General features: G+C 34.3%; 1 protein-coding gene across 3 annotated transcripts in view; it reads left to right on the forward strand.

The window, feature by feature from the left end:
• The window catches only part of LOC145671404 (uncharacterized), a 50,997-nt gene that overhangs the window by 12,141 nt on the left and 17,196 nt on the right, over positions 1-21,660 (forward strand). For all 3 annotated transcript variants that reach the window (XM_081740550.1, XM_081740549.1, XM_081740548.1), the window contains exon 2: positions 13,310-13,755. In XM_081740550.1, coding sequence (XP_081596676.1) covers positions 13,379-13,755 — 377 coding nt within the window. In that variant the 5' untranslated portion in view covers positions 13,310-13,378. The remainder of the gene's footprint in view (positions 1-13,309; positions 13,756-21,660) is intronic.

Here is a 21,660-nt window from a genome sequence, read left to right on the forward strand (position 1 = left end):
TGGTTGAACGATGAAAGACTTCTTTGTAAATATTGATTGAGTGAACAAAAACTAGTTCATTCTACCGATAGATAGATAGACTATTTTCTTACTATCGCAGGGTTTCTTTCTTAGTGATTTATATGCAAAGACTATATTCTATAATTATTTGGAACCGAATCAATTGTATTCTTTAATCATTTATGGAAATATTGCAGACCAGATGTCTGAACGCCAAATCGTCGCTCAATATTTCGCTTTGTCAGTTCGTTATCTAAACAGTCTCACGACGAAGATATCATAGTGACTTGTGCATCGTGGCTAGTGAACTGAAAATTAACGTCAATTCTTTTGACATTCTATTTGCATGTATATACAGGTGATTTAAGCTGATCACATTTTAGAATGAACTGCCAACATTGACCAGTCGGTGAATGCAGCTCGTACCTCGAACCTATCAGCTCGAGAAGTTTGGCCCCGTATCTTCAAGCAACCACCACGTTCGTTGAATTGGGCATAACACTATGTTAAGGGGCATATGCTGTTAGCCGGTGAAGGACTTACATTACGTCTAGCTCCATTTAGTGAAGTCCCAGGTTCGCAAACCCAGTGCGCACCAGTTGTAAACGCGCCCTCCAGTATTCAAATTTTATTTTGAGCCTGTTTGCATTCTTTTGTTCGAACCTAACGTCAACTTCTGCAGATATTTGGAGCAGCTACAAACTACTTCGTGAGATTACCCCAGTGTTTCACGCACAGTGCCAACCCCCATGTGCATTAGTGGTGTGAAAAAAGTATTTATAGTGATTCCTCAATCATCATCTTTCATATATATATAATAAAAGGACTATGGTATAATAAAAGTGAAGTGCGATTTTATTAGTGGAAATTGTTATATGTTCAGTGTTAAGTGTTTTGATTATCTTTTTCTCTTATAAATCTTTTTATTAGTGTTTTAATAAATAAGCATAGTGGCATTTTATTTAATGTGTTTTGTTACATATATGAATGGTATTTGTGTGTGCCGTGGTCTGAGTGATCGTCTGGATGTCCGTGAGGATTTCGAGATGAGATATCCGAACCTCTGGGTACTTAATACTCATCTTATTATTGAGGCCGAAGGGCGATCCGTTAAATGTTCTGTAATCTTTTTTGGGAAATTTTTTTCGATGTATTAACCAGGAAAGTCCAGGTTTTCTGAAAATACTTATTGGTGATACAGCAGCGGGCCTGATCCGGGAAGCGGCTACAGAAAGATTGGCACCCAAACAAGTGACTCGAATCGAGACTGGTAGTGCTGGAACAGATATTGAATACTCTTAAAGATTAAATGACACGCGAACTAGCAACATGAAATGTGACCGTTGATGGTCGAACAGGTATGTAATATGCTCGAACACTTGGTATTACACAATAAATGATACCATAAATAGTGGCCCGAATTGAAACTATTGGTACCTGAGTATTCATAAGATTAATACTTTAATATGTCATTCCATTTAAGGCTTAAAACCAGGAATTGAAAAAAAAATCTCAGTTATGTTGATCGTGTTTTAGTGATAGTTTATTTTATATTGTTCACAATAGCATACAAGGAAGGTGATTTGCTTACTAAGATATATTTGTGCTTGAAAGAGAATATCAAGAGTTACATAAAGGAAAATAGGGAGTTCTGTGATCAGTTGGATAGATTAGAGCAAAAAGGAGACAAAAATAAAGAGAAATTTGCTACTTTAGAACGAAAACTGGATGAAAATAATGAGAATCTTGTCGAGTTAAAGAGTTAATTAGGTGAAAAGACAGACGCTATACGGGACGAATTTTGTACAAATAATCAGCAAACAGAAAGTACTGAAAACAGAACACTGGAATTTGAACCCCAATTATAGAGAGATGTTTCTACTAAAATCGAAATACAGGAATTTGAACGCGAATTGGAGACAGATATTTCTAATGAAAATAAAATAAGGAATTTCATCCCCAATTACAGACAGATGTTCCTATTGAGAATGAAATACAGGAATTTGAGCCTCAAGTGGAGTGAGATACTTCTAGTGAAAATGAAGCACAGGAATTTGAATCTCAATTAGAGACGGGCATTCTGAACCAACCTCGTAATAGACATGACATTGATTCTGTTTATTTTACTTATTCAGAATTAATTGACACCCCTACTAGCAGTAGTAGTGAAAATTCTGAAGTGAAGGTTGTATACGGCAGAAATCGCAAATGCACTAAAATGGCTACTACCACAAACCACAGAGAGAAAAGACACAAACGAGGTTATACCTATAGCAATAAGCAGAGATATCAAGATCAATTAGTAAATACCACGAAATTTAAAAGGAATGATGACCATGACCGTACATGAAAACAATCACGGAAACAAAAGGTGTGATAAATCACGATCACGTAATCAAAGCTATAATGAAAGAACGATACAGGAATCGCAACCTGCGTGACAACACTAAGAATAGATTTGTACGTAGTATTAATCATTTTAGAAATAGACAAGGCAATAACCGTAACTATCAAGATAGGAATAGTAATCATAAAAAAAGAAAAAGGTAACTAAGAGTTTCTATTATGATACAGATTTTTCTTTCAGGAAAATGACGTACCTTATTTTTTTTTTCAAAATTAAATTGCAATAGGAACAAAATAAATGTACCTCATTTTATTTTCAGCTGCCAACGGAAAAGAAAACTACGCATTTCTTTTAATTTTTCTTTAGCTTCCAGACTTATAACTGTTAGGTTATAAACATGTATTCGTTTTTAATTTCGTTTTGATAAGCCAACAACTGGAATTTCCGACCACCTGGGTTTACGTCTACGAATAACGGATAATTGATTTGAAATGAAATACACCTGATTGATTCTTTTTCTCCCATTTGTTTTGTCTCCGTGTCGTACCTCATCCAGCTGAATACCAATGTTACAAACTTTACTAATACTTTACCTTTCGTTCAGTGTTATTAATTTTTAATTTCAAATGTTAGAGTTTAAAATTTTAGTAAATATTAACACGCATTACACGTAAGGGAAACGCATTTCGAAAAGCGATTTGAGCTCGTGGCGTAGCTCCGCACCCTCAGCCATTGGGAAGAAATTTTGACCTTATAATATATCCTTGTAATAAGTGTTTTAAATTTTAAAATTTGTTTTTCGTGTTCTTTTCCACTTTCTAATTCTTAAATGTGACTGCTTATGATCTACAATTAATGTTTGATTTTGTTTTTATAATCTTTTCGAAAAATAAGTTGAGACGCGCAGAATAGGAAGAATTTTAAGTTGTTAATTATATACATTTGTACATTTATGATTGAAATTTAACATTTAACCTCATGTGTAGAATGTGAAACTTTAATATAGCCTTTTCTATTTCTTTCATACTAAACCGTAACTAACTATGTGTATTTTTGTGTTAAGTATTTTCAGTATATTTTGTTGTCCAGTAATATTTTAGTGAACAGTGTTTATAGATCGTTATTTTATTATGTGTATTTCTATGGTAATATATTATAATGTTTTTTCATACTGACTTTGTAGAAAGTTATATTTTAGTTACAGTCTGTCCCAGAAACTCTTAGAATATTGAAGTAAAGCCCGAAAATATAAACTTATTCTGTTTCTTTTCAGCAGCATGAAACCATAACGTTTTTAAAAAAATCTTTTTATGCCAATTACCTGATATGCTCGATGATTTTCGATTTGACAAGAATTTAACAAGAATGTTTTGAATATCTTTGGTAGCGAAGATGCTAAGAAAGTTTACCGTCTTGTAGAGAACTTGTTTTCGATGTTTCAGGCCGGACGAAAAATTTGTAAAGTCGTTGACTATACTTTTGTATTTTTATCCCATGTTTTTCTCTTACTACGTCTTGTGTATTTTGTCTTGCAGAGACATATTTTTACGATGCTACGACAGCATTTGTATTTTGAGTGTTTGCACATTTTTCTCCTAGGTGGAACACCGAAAGTCGGTACGTTATGTTCCAGGAGATATACGTGTATTTTACTGAATATTAAAATGTTTATATTTCAGTTGTGTATAGTAACATTTTTCTAATCGTTTATGGTTGCGGGCGTCTTTTCATGTTTCTAGTTTTGCATCGTAGGAAACGATTGCATTTTGTGTGTGTGTGTGTGTGTGTGTGTGTGTGTGTGTGTGTGTGTGTGTGTGTGTGTGTGTGTGTGTGTGTACGTGTAGTATACATTTTCCCATCTATGGTTTTGGTCAATTCATGGCGTAATGACCCTTTATTTTCAGCAATGTTTTGACTAGTGAGTCAATTTCTTTGATTTAGACCTTGGAAAAACTAACATCCAAACTGTATAGTTTTCAACGTTTTATTAATGAATTTTATGCAGATAATATCTACACTTCTGGTAACTCTACAACATTTACGTTTTTTAGAAAGCGAATAACAATTATTATTCTAGGCCTCCACTAAGAATAGTAACTTTGTTTCAGAATCGTTTGTTGTACCGAGCATTATTGAATCAAGTCTCGATCTTTCGAATGGCAAGCGGATGTTGCTTTGATCTTATTGCGTACTGAATTTTCTTTATACATGTAAACGAAACTCCAATCTCTTTTCTTGATATGCAGATTCATGCTTGTTTGTTGAAATCACTAAGAACGTCAGTTTTGACACTTAAGATTATTTTTTTTTTTTTGGAAAAACTAGTTTTCGTAATTTTTCTCTGAACAACACAATGCACTACCTTAAAAATGGGACATACAAGTGGAAAATTTATTTGTTTGTATATTACATGTCGATAATCCGTTTACATTTTCATTCATTTTGTTTCAATGATTCCTATATTTTTCAATTATATAACAGTAATATCAAAACTATGATAATAATTTTAATATTTTAATAAGTTTTACATTTTTTGCTCTTTCCATATTCATTCATGTTTTAATGTTCTACATACAGATAAAAGTATATTTTAAAAGGAGAATTTTTACTACCTTCTACTGAAATGTTTGATAAATCTTTAAGTTAATATTTTTATAAATAGTTATTATGTGTGTATATTTACTTCATATTATACAATATAAAATGATCGAATCGGAACACCTAAAAACATTTTACGTAAAGTGTCAAAAAATGTAAGAATCCAAATAGCTCTGTTGAAAGTTTCTGCGCAATTTCAGTGGAAATATAAGTTATCACACAAGTGTTGAAAGCCATATTTCGTGTTTCTCACACCAGTATATTAAAAAAGAATTGTCTTCCCTCCTGATCACCTTAATAACGTCAATGAACAATGTGGGATATTCAACACGGGAAGACAACAAAGATTTATACGTACGAAGAAACGGAAGATAAGGGGATCCAGCTGCACCAGACTTTTAAAATGAGTTATCACTTTGTGGAATACCTGGATTTGATACTGTTCACGCAGGGACTTCAGTCTTTTGTTGCAGTGAGTGACCAATAAGCTATTTAACTATTTGCAGATAGCTCTTAGGTGAAAAACCATAAACTTTTATGCACGTAAATCTCAGACCATATCACAGTGTTGCCAACTAACTAATAATTTTGTTGAGAAACCTAATTTTTTCCCATTCTCTTTAAACGGCTAAGAGTTCTCAACCTGTACTTCGCGTACACTTAACAGGTTTGTCTTGTTCGGGAGTCACCAGGTTATAGAAGTAATCTTTGTGGAAAATCTGTATATTTTGGAAAGACACCAGTTATTCTTCGATTTATACTTTATTATCTGCGACGTAAATAATTTCTTTCTTCGGTGGCAACCGTTTTCTTCTCACTCAACAGGACAAAGGAGTCTTTCATTGTTCACTGACATCTAAATTTGAAACGTTGTGGTAAGGATATTTTAATGAGCGACGAAGAACTTATTCATTTTCTGAACTATATATACGATAGACTTGCTTTTCTTAGTTGAGCTCGCAGTGTTTCTTCCTTACTTATTTCTATGCAAGGACTATGTTCTATAGTTATTTGGAACTGAATCAATTGTATTCTTCACTCATTTATGGAAATATTGCCGACCAGATGTCTGAACGCCAAATCGTCTCCCACGATATCGCTGTACCAGTTCGTTATCTAAACGTTCTCACGACTAAGTTATCACAATGACTTGTGCATCGTGTCAATGAACTGAAAATTAACGCCAATTCTTTTGACATTCTATTAGCGTGTACCCTCATGATCAAAAAAAGAGAAAAAGCACGTATACTGTAACTCACAATTTTTCTCAATTATTTCATTTCCCTTACGTTTATGGGTAAAATTCAGTTATTAGTAAGTGGAGATAATAGAAAGCAATCCATCTGAGAATATATTTCAAAAAAATATAATAAAATAAAAATATAAGCAAGAAACATAATTATACTCGGTTTTCTGTATAGTGGCAATAATGTTTCGAGGGAGTTTTGCAGTAGCAGAGCAAGATTGCAAAGGGAATTTCAGGATTGGCAGTATCGTAGTATCCTGAAGTTAAATCAAGGAACTAGAAAGTGGAGTAAAATATTGCATTTATTGGTTTAAATCTAGGGTGTAAATTGTCTATCAAATATAAATTAGCTTCTGTATCCAAGATGTCCGGAAATATAGAAAAAAGCAGCAAAACTATTGTCTTAAGTTTGGAAGTGACATGCTCTATAGCCACGAGCATTTATTTGTTAAGACAAGATAAGAAACAAAAGGTAGTCTCTGTGGTGAAGTGGGTAGGGTGGCGGAATGGTAGATCTTATACTGTTTTGACTCCAGATCGTATACCATCCCTTCTTATTTTTTTCCAAAACATTATAAAAAGTATATAATTTTTATGTTAATAAGAACAGAAACAATATAATAAGAAAATTACTTATAGATAGTGTCCTTTAATCGACGTATTTATTCAGGATTAGAGTACTACTGTTAACAGCAATTGTTTTAAGTTTGTGATATGGTATGCTATTCCTCCTCTCTGCGTTTTTTCACAGCAGACGAACTTCAACTCCTTCAAGTGTGTCTGTGAGTCAGGAACAGGAGAAAGAAAACAAGCGCGATTTGCAGCCTTACAGTTACAGCGAATAAAGTAGAACAGCTCGTTGTCATGAGAAAAAGCTGAAGTTAAATTATCGTTCTGGTGTTTGTATGTATGTGTGTGTGTGTTTCTGTTTAGAGTATTGACTCTCTCTTCTTTTTTTTTTTCATATCCACAAGTGCAACAATTGCAATCATAAGTCTGTGTAAGGAATAAAGAATGCTTTCTTTAACAAAACTAAATTATACAGCTCCATTTGTGAGGAACACGAATGCTTCCAAAAGATGCCATGGATATTAACTATAATCACACCGTTTTTCTGAATTATACAGTAGCATAAAAAACATAATAAAATGATGTAACAGGCGAAAGCTTTTTTTAGCGTGACAACATATTAAACATAACAAATTAAATTATTGGAATTACAAATTATCACTTTATGTGTCGGTATAGGCCTATTCGTTTTCACATTCGAGCGACGTAAGAAGAAAGTATGGTGATAGTTATAAAAATCGAATACGAGATTTCAATGAATTCAAGCTACATGGCCCTACATATCGAAGAAATGATTTTTCGATGTCTGTTAATTTATTCGTATGTCGGTTCGTCATGCTTTTACATGCACTCAAGTAGAGGCCATACTGTTCGTCGTATCAGGACCGAATTCTAGACATAACATACTATCGTTTCGAATTTTATACCCCTCGACACTTAAAAGTAAGGGTAGTTTACTGAATTATGAAAATTTAAAATAATTCAATTTTCTCAAAGAAAATGCTGTGACGACTTTATTTATTTTTTTATAAATATATATTTTATTAACAACTCTTCATCATAGTATGAATTATTTTTCTGAAAAAAATACATATGGTGTAATTTACTGTATGGTATGCGTTCTTTTCGCACAATTTTATCAACCACATTTCATAAATAAACGTGCCATCGAATAACTTAACAATATGAACGCTCGTTCGTCATGTAAACATTCAGGAGTGTTTACTCTTAAGGTGAGCTTTCCCCCCGATGGTTTTCCTATTAACGCCTCAAGCAATTTTGTTCATATTTCGTAAAGAAATGTTTCATTAATAAACTAACATACAGCATAAATCGTTTATCCCTATAACATACAGAAGAAGTGGTTTTCTCAAGGGTTGAAGTTTTTTGGACAATTTCCTGAGTAATAACTGAGACAAATTTGTTCTAATTTCGGTAAAAATATTTCCTGTAATAATCTTACAATACGAGAGTCACTACGAAAGTTTTGAGATACACATTGTTGTGGCACAGTATTTCAATTCCAACAGTTGCATTCGGTAGTGGTATCCAGAGCGAAGAAGCGAAGCAAGTTTCAACTCGCCTCGCTTATCGGCGTGGCCGTATCGCCTTCACTTGTTTGTTGATGTGAGCAGTATTCGGCTGTCTAGAAGGGAGCTCGAAAGGGAACATTTTCGGGCAATGATCCTTTACGATTTCAAAAGTGGTTTGAACAAGACATAAAGCCTTGACCGTGTGCAGGGGCCATTTGAGGACCTTGGTCCTTCCCGTGCTACAAATATTAAGTGGTTTGGTGAATTCAGAAGAGGCCGGACATCGCTTAAAGATGAAGAGAGAGCTGGACGTCCGGCAACAGCTGTGTCAGATGAAAACATCGCCGCTGTGGAACAAATGATTCGAGAAAATCTTCGAACAAATTTCAAGGACATTGAATCTACAGTGAACATTGGACCACCAGCAGTACCAAAAATTCTTCGTGATCATCTTCGTATCAGGAAGGTTTCATCTCGTTGGGTGCCTTACACTTTGACTGAACAGCAGAAACGCATGCGTGTGGAATGATGTGAAGAAATGCTTGCAAGATTTGATGGAGGCAATTCTCGACACGTCTCTTAAGATTGTTACTGGTGATGAGACTTGGATATATCAATTTGATCCTGAAAACAAACACCAGTCTACAGTTTGGATCTTTCCAGAGGAAAATCCACCCACGAAAGTGAAGCGACCGCGTAGTGTGGGGAAGAAGATGGTCGCACCTTTCTTCTCCAAATTTGGCCATGTTGCAACTGTTCCACTTGGAGAAGAAAGGACTGTTACTGCTCTGTGGTACACCACTGTTTGCCTAACAAAAGTGTTCCAGAAGCTTCGGGAACGGCGTCCAAGAACTGGATTGCGTGAGATCCTGCTTCATGATGACAACGCGTCCGCATACACAGCCAACATCACAGTTCAGTTTTTAGAATCTACGGAGGTCAAACTTATGACTCATCCGCCGTATAACTCTGACCAGGCCCCGTGTGATTTTTTCCTGTTCCCCAGGATCAAAGATCGCATGCGTGGAAAGAGATTTTGCAGCCATGAAGAAGCTGTAGTGGCTTACGAAAATGATCTTTCAATACTTAAAGAAAAAGACTGGCAACACTGCTTCCAAAAGTGGTTTTCGAGGATGTAAAAGTGTGTACAGTGTAATGGTGAATACTTTGAAAAAATGTAAGAGTTAAATTGATTTTAAGTATATAAGTTATTTCACATCTCAAAACTTTCGTAGTGACCCAAGTATGGTATTACTCGCTTGTTCGGAAAACAATAATCCAAAAGATTATTCCCTTTTGTCCCCTTCGCTGTCCCCTTCCAAAACTCAAACATTTTTTAATAAACTTGCTTTTTCCCTTTTGAGGTTCTTTTATATCAGATTACTTTGAGTCATTGTCCAAACTGTGGGCAATTCGTTGTTGTTATAATTCTGAAAACAAACCGTAATGCCATTGATACCAGTTGGAATTCAAGAACACTTTTAAAAGGGATTACAATTTCGTTTCCATTCTGTTTATAACATTAATGTATTAGAACGATACAGTCATTGCCATTTGCTATTTTTGTTATGTGATATACATAGCAGGCAGTTTTCCTTGCATGTATCGAAAATATTTTTTGATTCGTTTGTGCTACAATGCAGTTTGTTTAAAGTAAACAAGTTCATAAATGAACAGTAAGAAAAGTTCAAGAGAAATACAAAACTGTTGCATTATTATTATTATTATTATTGATATTTTTAATACATTAGAATTACGTGCTTACGAGGATTCGTATTGGGCCCCGTCCGAAAAGAAAACCTGGATATGTGCCTGCACTGAATGATAGACATATGAGTCATGTTGCAGACGGGCGTGTTACGGGAAAGAGTCCAGAGCGTCAAAAACAGACTAAGATCACAACTTGCATTTCTTGTCGATTCATACTACTTTTTACCTGCAATGATATGTCGAATAATACGGTATTTGGAATAAACGAAAGTAAGTTAAGCGAGACCATGGCGTATTAGCGTTTCATGCACCTAAACCTGTAAAATATTTGTGCAGAAAACATCTTTCACTCAGTAGCTAAATTTGTGGGTATGATCGCACATCTTGCCGTATAAAGTATAGCCTTATAAAGAATATATAGCATGCTGAAAATCTAAAAAAAGACCAATAATTTTCTATAGCTTTCTTTTTTTAATAGCAGGAAACTTGTTCATTTCATCACGATAAATCACGTTTGGTACTAAGATGTCTGTTTCTGTCTATATATATTTTTCACACTTGATTGGAGACAAAATTGTTCTCTTTCCAACAAAACATTTTGAGCTAAAAAGCTATTCAATAGCATAAATTGAAAACAATCGCTATTACTAATAGTACACTAATTCTGAATAAATACGTCATCAGAGGTAACTAAAAGTTATTTTCTTATTATATTGTTTCGGTGCTTATTAACACAAAATTAGATACTTTTTATCATGTTTTGTAAAAAAATAGGACGGGATGGGATACGATCTGGTGTCAAAACAGTATAAGAATTACCAATCCGCCACCCCACCCACTTCACCACAGAGACTTCCTTTTGTTTCTTGTCTTTTTCTCAACAAATAAATGCTCATGGCTATAGAGCATGTCACTTCCAAACTTAAGACAAAGTTTTCCTCCTTGTGTCTATATTTCCTTGCAACATCTTGGTTAGAGAAGCTAATTTATATTTGGCAGACAATTTACACTCTAGATTTAAGCCAATAAATGCAATATTTTACTCCACTCTCCAGTTCCTTGATTCAACTCTCCCCCTACCAATGGTGCTCTGCTACTGTAAAAATTTCTCGAAAGCATTATTGCCAGTATACTTTTCGAACATAATTTTCTTTTTAATTATATTTTTATTATTTTATTATATTTTGGGATATATCTTCTTACATAGATTGCTTTCTATTATCTCCACTTACTAATAACTGAATTTTACCCATAAACGTAAGGAAAATGGAGTAATTGCGAAAAATCGTGAGTTACAGTATACGCGCAATTTTTTGCTTTTTGAGCATAGGAGTACATACAGGTGATTTAACCTGATCACATTTTAGAATGAATTGTCAACATTGACTAGTCGGTCAATGCAGCTCGAACCTCTCAGCTCGAGGAGTTTGACTCCGTATCTTCAAGTAACCTCCACGTTCGTTGGATTGGGCATAACACTATGTTAAAGGGCATTAGCCGGTGAATGACTTATATTACGGCTAGCCCCATTAAGTGAAGTTCCTCCAATATTCAAATTCTGTTTTGAGCTTATTTGTATTCTTTTGTTGGAGCCTAACTTCTGCGGATATTTGGAGCAGTTACAAACTGCTTCGTGAGATCATCCCAGTGTTTCTCCCATGTGCATTAGTGGTGTGAGAAAAGTATTTATGGTGAAGCCTCAATCATAATCTTTTATATATATAATATACGTGATAAAAGGACTATAATATAGTAAAAGTGAAGTGCGATTTTATTAGTGGAAATAGTTAAATGTTCAGTGTTAAGTGTTGTGATTATCTTTTCCTCCTACATACCTTTTTATTAGGTTTTAATAAATAAGCATAGTGGCATTTTATTTAATATGTTTTGTTACATGTATGAATGGTATTTGTGTGTGCCGTAGTTTGATTGACCGTCTGAACGTCCGTGAGGATTTCGAGACGAGACATACGAACCTCTGGGTACTTAATGCTCATTTTTGAGTCTGAAGGGCGATCCGTTAAAAGTTCTGTAATCTTTTTTGGAAATGTTCCTCGATGCCTTTACCAGTTAGGTCGAGGTCTTCTGAAAATACTCATTGGTGAAACAGCAGGGGGGTAGATCCGGAAAGCGGTTACAAATTCCTATAATTTACATTAAGATAATTTTTTTTGTATATATATATTTCCATTTTCAACCACCAAGGTAAACAGAATTACTAAGATGATCCCTTGTAGATCAATCAGGACAATTTGGACCCTTTTCTTAAAGGTCTAATTTGCTAAATTTAATATAAATTATTGTGAAAAATCACTTTGTATAACTTTCTAATGCACTTCGCTTGCCTCCTGTCAGGTTAATGTAACCGTTTTAACTACGTCACATATACAAAATTAATACGTTTTATTAGTCACATCGTCATACCAACAGAAAAAGAAAATGAAAAAAAAAATTAACGTATAAATAAACTGAATGAGAAATTGCTAGCATTTAATCTGTTTGTAAGATTAGGAAAATACGCCTAGACAGTTCTGACGAATGACGCGGTAAAGTACGTAATTTTGTAGTCTTCTAGTTTCGATTGACGTAAGTGTAAAGTGACAAGTAGTTAATGCTATAATCCTGTTCAAAAAGTAAATATATGTTCTATCCACGTATTTCATAATTTATTACAAACGCGATTGTTGCATACCTCACAACACTTGAAGGTAAAATGTTTGAGACTCTTTGCAGAAGATCGAGAACGATTGTATATATTCAGAGTACTACCCTATAAGAAAGTGTGGGAAATACTGGTGAAAATTTATTTATGGGCGAAGGTACGTCATTGAATATTTAGCAGGTAATTTTACCAACAACGGTAGAGAAGAAATGAATGCCGTAACTTTTTTTTATATTTTCCTTAAAACAACTTACTGCGCTGTTCTATAACATCCTAATTCTACCTTTTTTACAGTTCAAGTTAAGTAAAATGACATCCGTGAGTGTGGTTGCAAATCTTGTCATGGATATTTATTTTTTAAAATAGGATTAATAAAGATAATGAAATAACGTGAATGTATTTGTAATGAGCCAGGTGAATAAGCTTATTCATAAAGTAAATGTTTTCGTCCTTTACTTCTGTTTCATCATAGTATGAGTTCAACAAATCATTTAGAATCCAAGCAAAATGAGATATCAATAGGATAACACCCTAAATGTAACCGAAGATATTTTCAAACGGTTTCATAAAGTTTCGAATGTAGTTGTTAGGATATTTTTCTTTCAATATAATACATAATGATGAATAATATTTTATACTTTCAGAATTGCTCATATCTCTCAAACACATAGCAGTAAGGCTTTCAAGTTTTATAGTAAACGCCTGCTAAACAAATGGCTTTCGATTGTTTGAATACTACTTCGATTGAAGTTGAAATGAAAACAGAAACAGAGTTTATTGAATATGATAACTATGAACTAAATAATAGTAATCGAAGTGAGCTGGAATATAAGGATACTCTTTCAACATGTTCTCTCTCATACTTGAAATGTATGGTACAAGAGGACGAAACGAAGGAAGAGAATGACATTAAACTGTCCATATTAGAAGAAACTTCGGTGCCTAATTTCACAGTATCTTTAGAAGGTAAAGATAATAATACAGTAGCAGGATCAGCCGATAATGTGTGTTGCATTATTGAGAATCAGACCAACGAAGATGTTGAAGAAACTGATTTCCGAGAAATTGATGGAAATACTCAGGAACTCAGGTATGTTTATAGACGTGTATTTCTTTCCATTTGTGCTTTACATAATTCTTCAGCTCACTCAATACTTTGAGTCTCCATTTTAAATTAGATTAACGATAATAAAAATGGCTGATATACAAAGGGAACACATAATCTTCCTTCCCTTTAGGAATTTTACTGCGTACTTTATAATGATTCCTTACACCAATGTTCAAACGATCGATAACAGGTTTTTAAATTAATTAGTGAAATGACAAGCGAATAATAAATTTGGCAACAAAAATGCTGTTGAAATATTCATTGATCTATTGAGCTGATTTTGAGATTAACGTCCTTTTCAGCAGCGAGGCTATATGAGACGGGACCTACTGATTAACGTGAAATCCGTAGCATATGATCTCCCGCCGGAAATCTATTAATATTCTTCGAATGGGAATAAATGCATAGATTTCAGGTGAAACTAGGATGATCGTATGAATTGACATAGGTCCCGCGATTTACTAAGATTTTATAAATTGATGATAGATATAAATTAACCGGAAACTTTTGTCAAGCAAACCGTGAACAAATATATATAGAAGATATCCAGCGAGATTCATACAGTGCAGCGCAATAAATTGATTAATATGGTTGTGCGGATCGAATTTATTATGATATCATGAAAATCTTTGACGAAAGAACAAATAAAAGGTAAAACATTTAGGTTCTATTTCTATATAACTCGTGTGTTACTACGTATATTTAGTGTTGGTGTGGCTAGAAAAAGCTAGTCTACAACTTTTCCAAGCTTTACTCACGTTCGTGCGAAAAGATCCAGGAAAGAATTAGGTCATCTCGCTCAGTCCAGTAGCTTCATTGTGTTTTAACTAGAAATTCCAAGCGGGTGAAACTTCAATCATTTCCCAGCTTTCTGCTGTAGAGCCTTTTAAAGCAAATCGCAGGACGCTTTGAGTAGGATATCCTAGCATGGCCTTTCGAGATCCTCTTCTCAAGCTCTTGAATCAACCTATCAACAATGAGATTTAATTAGAGCTCAATAGGTAGTTTTAGTGGGAAATCATGTGGCGAGTGGTAATTCTGTTCTTTCGTTGTATCTACATAGTAATGGTCAAGGTGATGGCTAGGGTTTTAGTCGGGCCTAGATAGCTAATTACCGATGCTGTTAATCTTTAATGACACTGAGCTAGTTAACAAATTAGTATTAGGAACACTTTATAATGAAAACTGGATTCAAATGAGAATCAGAGATTCTTCTTGAGGTGAGGTCTAATAAGACCATAGCCCAAGGGAGAGTTGAAAAGTTGGGACATAATAAGGACAGCTTCTAGTGAAGGCTGTAGCTCATATAAGGGATTAGATTCCTTTTCCCAACATGCTCTGCTAATAGCTCTCTTTACTGAGAAGAGTAAAATTCAAATGGGGATTTAGCTATTTGGTCCTGAGCTAATGAGAGATTTTTTAATTTAAATTTCAGGTTTGGACCTGGAAATGTTTCTTCCATGTTTCTCGACCTTCAGCTTCTCTTTTAACTCCCAATATTTTCTCCTACTTTTCAAATTATTGGTCAGTTGTTTTTCTTCTTCTTCTTCTTTCTCGTTTTCCTTCCATATTTTATAGCAATATGAAGGATACAATTTCTTCGTATGACGTCTCTAATCCAACTGACCTTCCTACGAAGGGTGCTGGATAAAAGCGTCATCATCTCTCCTATCCGTTTTAAAACATCTTCGTTTGTTACTCTCTCTGTTCATTTTATCGTCCCCATCTACCTCCAACAGCAATTTTCGAAGCTCTCTAAATACTTATTCTCTAATTTTCGTACCATACAGTTCAATACTTCATATATAGCAATTAACCAATTTCTTCCTTAGTCCACTATTAAGCCTGACAGCTACTTACACCTGTAAGATATCTGTGAAGATCATTTGTTTGATTTTGTTATATGTGATAATTAAATTTAGAATACTAAGAATTGTTCTTATATACGCTAAGGCAAATATCTTTTAAACTACTGCATTTTTTGGTCTCCTCTTGTTTTATTATTCTTTTCGACACTAGTCCGCAGTTATGTTATTCTTAATTTTAAAAAAAACTGTTATGTGAAAGTTTCCTGTTTCCATCCGGATTCCCGGTAGTAAAAATATTTTATCGTCAGGAATTTGACCAAGTATTGACATAAATAGTTAATAATAAATTTTAAATAAGATTGCGTCGGGAAGTAAATAAACACCCTAGACAGTAGCCGTTCCATTCGAATTAAAATATATATATTCTTACTATAAAAGTCACTGAAGAACTTGTAAGCGGACATATTATTATTCTTTCACAAGGTATGTTCTTGGAGTAGATAATGAACCTAGTCGTCTAGTCGTAGGTTTCATCCATAGATGTGCCTGTCAACTCACGTCTTCCGATATCGGTCGAAATATGAACTTAATCCAAGCGATATTAAAGGACTTTCAATACCGGACATATCACTGACAGTACCTGTAAGGTTTTTCAGTTTATCATCTTCAGCAAATTAGTTATGCATTTGTAACAAATGGTTTCATTTGATGTTCAAAGGCCTTCGTCATTTTTGACGATTGCAATTCAATATCATCCTTATTTAACATATTAAAGACAACTAATTTGGTGTTAATTTCATTTTTATTATGACCCCTGTTTTTTGTCACCACCATTATCTCAGGTCAGCAATCTTTGAATTGGTTTGACGCAGCTTTCTACCCTTGTCTATTCCGGAGTCAAACTTTCATTTCTCTGCACCTTTTCCTTCCTAATTTCGTATTATTATATCCGTGTATTTCAATCGTAGCCTTCTTCTAGATACTTTCCTTTCTGCAATTTTCTCTATAGCTGCTAACATGATTCCTCCATGTCTCATAATGTGCCCAATCATCCTATCTCGTCTTTTCGAAATATTGTTCAGTATATTATTTTTCTCCTATCATTTCCAATACTTTCTCATTTGATACTTTGTCTATCCATCTAATTTTCGTCATGGTTCTGCAGCACCACATTTCTAAGACCATTCTGCATTTCTCTTCTTCTCCTAGTGTCCATGTCTTTCATCCGTGTAATGCCACACTTCGCACGTATGATATCACCATCCTTCAGTTCTTTACAGACATAGCTGTAATATCTTTGAAGTTACTTTGAAGCGAAGCTTTTTTTTCGTAATATCTTCTTCGCTTGAGTTATTCTGGATCTTACGTCTGGTTTGCACCTCTTGTTGCTCGTTATGTTATTCCGTAAGTAACGGAATTCTTCCACTTCCTGGATCCACAAAGTGATTTCCAATTTTGATCTTAATTTTTCTTGTTTGTTTTCTAGTGCATCTCATAACTTTTGTTTTATTCTTGTTAATCTTCATGTTGAATTCTCGCATTTGTCAATACGTACTGCTTTCGTTTTGCCACTGTGTTACTGATTTGGAAATGTATGGGCACTTGTCCTTCTTGATAAATTTTGATAATTAATTTTTACTATCTCTTGTAAACTTCCCGTCCCGCACTTTGTAAGATTTCTGCTGGTATCGCATCTATAGCTGGAGGTTTCCCATGTTCTAGGTCTTGTAATGTTTGGCGTATTCGGATATGAATATGAAGTTTTCTCTTGCCTTCTCTTCTTGTTTTTCCATTTTCACAGATGGAACTTGATAAGATGTTTTCTAATTATTCTAATTTCTTGTCCTTCCATAAAGACTGAATTTTTCGTTCATGTTTTCACTTTATCTCCAGCTTCAGTCATGGATCTTCCCTCTTTATTTTTAGTATATTGATTTTTGGTCTCTGTTGTTTGAAATTTATTTAACCTTCTTTTTTATGCCACATCTATTGTACATGTGCTGATATTGTTTTCTCTTTCTTCACATTGTTTTAACCTTTCCTACTTGACAAGTCTACATTTACGAATGATCTGACATCTTACTCTTTTCTACTGCGTCTGAGCCATATTGTTGTTGATATTCCTCAATGTCTTTCTCTCATCCATTGAATCCGAATTCTCTTGGTCATCCGTTTTCTCTTTGCTATCTTTCCTTTATGACCAAATAGTCCCTTTGCTGTAAGCAGTCTAATTTTATATCCATTTCGTGTTAATTTATTCTATTCTTATGCTATCTTATCTACTGTCTTTCTCGCGTAATTTTCCTGAATGCCTTTGTTCGTTAGCTTTCCAATATTAAGTCTCTCTTTGTCTTCTCCTTTTTTAAACTTCTTAAATGTCAACTCACTGTCCACATCCACACCTGTGTAACTTCGACAGTGAGATTTTTTTAACTTTGACAGCGAATTCGAGAGATTTTTCTACACCTCTCCTTAACGGGTATATAATATATTTGATACATCTGCAAATCGGGCACTTTCGACGTATAATTTCTACGTTTATGTTTCTTAAACAAATTATTTGCTACTACTAACTTCTTATTCGACAAAATTTAGTCTCTCTTCCCTTTCCTTGTACTTTCTTAGTTCATATTTTCCTACCGTTTTCCCTTCTTCATCCTCTAAGATCACATTCCAGTCTCGTATCATACTAAGATTTTTTCCCGTTTCACTACTTTCATGACATTTCCAATCGTCAAACTAAACGCAACACCACACTGAGGGGAGGCTGTGTGATAATACTCAATCATGTGAGTTTTAACACAATTACTGTGTCTTCGTCAGTTTTCCATTCCTCCTTCCTACTTGGGAGTTAGTCACCTCTTATATACTTCCCGGAAATCAGCTTTTACTTACGCTCCGCTTCTTCATTAAAAGTAACACTTGTGTTATTCACCTTCAGTTGTACATCTGCGCACTTCTCCAATTAAACATGTACGTTTTAGCTGGATACATTTCTTGTCCTCTAATTATCCTTGTTATGTTCCCTTATTAGTTTGCTCTCTTTCTTTCTTCTTCCTTCCTTTCTTCTTCTTTAAGTAGAATCATCTCCCATTCTTTACTTATCACGAATCCTGCATTCCAGTTCATCACCTTGTGTGCTGCCTTTATAATTTCGCATGGTTTTCATTTTCTCACTAATGTCCTATTTTCTGCTTTTATGTCCTCTGTTCCTTCCAACGCTATCCTGTAGTGTGTCTCTTTTTGGTCCCTTTTCAATCTTACGTCATCTTTGTGCTATTTTGTCCTTTTTTCTTCCATCTTTTTTTGTTTCTCCCAGTCTTGGGAAGTAACGTAACGGAAGTAACGCATTATTTTTTAAGTAACGTTTCCTAGTAATACATTACATTTTCTCCAAAGTAACTGTAACGGTGATGCGTTACAAATTTTGTTTGCATTACTTTTTTTGCGTTTTCGGATGAGTAACTACAATATATGTATATTTTTTCGGAAACAAATGTTGCTCTCCTGTAAGTGAATTTTTTTTAGAATGGAACAATGCAGCATGAACTACGTATGTCAGTGACCGATAGTAAAGTCACCGGCATACAGAGAAACAGATAAGATCATAGTGCCACTTGATGTTTTTGAAAGATAGGTATAGCCTTAGGGAAATCTCGTGTGCTGATTGCAAGCACCTGGAAGATTTTGCCATAGATTTTGACAGCTCCAAATCAATACACAGTCTATTTTACTTTGATTGGTGTTATTTTTATAAAAATGGAAAACGAAAATATTTTACCTTTCGACCATTTGAAAGGATATTTTTTCTTAAAAGATGAGTATGATAGTGGACAGAATTTAAAAGTAAAGTGTCTGAAGTGCCCCGGCGAGAAACATTTATCAACAGTTAGGGTGTCATAGTTAACAATGTACAGTAGGGGGTTCAAATGAATAAACTATGTTCTGATGAGCAGGCCTACTTTATTACTAGAAAATAGTTTGTTGATGGTATGTAATATTGGAGATCTTTCAGATCAGTTTGCGTATCCTAGAATCCCGTTGATTATAGAGTTTGGAACAACTAGCTTTAAAAAGCATGTATCGACTTTAGAGATGCTGGTAAGTTTTGATTCACCCCCAGTTCATGTGTTCTCATTTTATTAGTTGTATTGTAATGCTTCTCTATATTTTGTATTTATAACTTTACGTAACATTGTTATTATTATATAATTAGTTTAGCATAATAATAGGCATAAATTTTTTCTAAGTGAATTTGATATTTTAGTCAGTGTCACATTATATGAATGTGTTCATATAGCTGTCAAGGAAGAATTTGTTCTTGCATCTATATAAAGCGATTTAGAACGTACAATAATAATAATAATAATAATAATAATAATAGTGGTAGTAGTAGTACGAAAAATTGAAGTAATAAGATTTTTTTACATACTTAAGTTTCGGACTTAAAAGTAAAGCGTTACTTTCGAAATAGGGTAACAGTTACTTTTTGGGGCAAGTAACGCGTTATTAATGCGTTACATTTTAAGGTAAAGTAAAGTAACTAGTCACGCGTTACATTTGTAAATGTAACTTACCCAATACTGTTTTTTTCCTATGCAAATTTTGCTACACTTCACGGATCCCACTCTATATTACCCTTCTTTGATCTTTGATTAAGAGAGAAAGGCTGGAAACAAGGAGAGGCAATAGACAGAAAAAAGAGTAGTGATATTGAGATTACTGAAGAAGAGAAGCAGTTTTTAAATCTAGGACATACATTCAAAGTAGCAAATGAAGAGGTGGATAAGTAAGAAACGGTTTATGAGATAGAGGAAGCACTTCAAGAAATAAAAGATGATAAAGACAGAATCCCGAGAAAACTAGTAAATGTTGTAAATAGCAAATCAACAAGACAAAGAAGCAGTCTGAATGACAAAGAGAAGATAGAAATGAAAAGGATAAGAACGAGGAAGGACATAGTAATGGTACAGGCGGACAAAGGAGATGCATAGTTGTGATGAATAAAGTATGGTATGAAGAAAAACTTGGAGATCTGAAAGATGAGACATACGAAGATGTGGCGCAAAAAGGACAAGAACAATAGGTAAAGAAAAAGATTATCGAGTACCGCAAGAAGAAAAGGTTTAAGAGGTTAGTGAGAGAAGAGGGAAGGTTACGTAGAATTTCCAAAAACTTTCCAAAAATCCACAATCAAGTAGCGAAGTTATGTCCGGTGTTTAAGTGCAGGAACAAGATGTAAGAACCTTTGGATAGAAAGATTAAAAGGATAGCTGAAGCATTGAGAGAACGGGAGGAAAGTAGGAGAGTAGAGAATGCGCAAGAGCTTAAAAGGGTGATAGATATATTAGGGAGAAGAAAGGAGAGCACCCAAGAGTGTGTTTCTGTGCCTCAGGTGAAAATAAATTAAGGACAATAAAAGAAGAAATAGGTGAAAAGAAAGTAGAGGATTGGGACAGTAAGAAAGTAAAAAGAGGATCAGAGGCATTGTGGAAAAATGGATACTGAAAATCAGAGATAGGATTTTTAAAGTGAAGGAAGAACTCAGTATTGGTTCATGTTTGCGTCCAGTCTTGTCAGATATAATAATGAATCGATGCGAGAAGGAAACAATAGAAAGAGGAGGAGAAAGACAACTTTTTGCCGTTATGTAGGTCGCTGTTTAGGAATATGGAAGGGAACGAAAAGGTAGCTGGAGAAATTCATAAGAGAAGTGCGGGATGAAGAGAATGGCATTAGACTAGATAATGACATAGAAGTAGATAGAGAGATAAACTATCTAGATATCAAAATAGAGAAGTCAGTAGCAGGAGAAATTGTTACATCTTGGTACCAAAACGAGTGTGTAGTGGGAGTATATTGCCGCAAAAGTGATGTGGGTGAGAGTACGAAGAAGAATTTCATAACAAGCATGGAGGAAAAATTAGGAGACGTAAATACAGATGAAAAACAGAGGAATAAAGATTTAAAGAAGTTCTGGACATAATTAAGGAGAAATGAATACATTGAAGATAGAGTAAGAAAAAGCGTAACAAGTGTTTGTCACATATATATATATATATATATATATATATATATA

The sequence above is a fragment of the Thermobia domestica genome, chromosome 15, assembly GCF_964235325.1.
Source record: "Thermobia domestica chromosome 15, izTheDome1.hap1.1, whole genome shotgun sequence".
In the NCBI taxonomy this organism is placed as follows: domain Eukaryota; kingdom Metazoa; phylum Arthropoda; class Insecta; order Zygentoma; family Lepismatidae; genus Thermobia; species Thermobia domestica.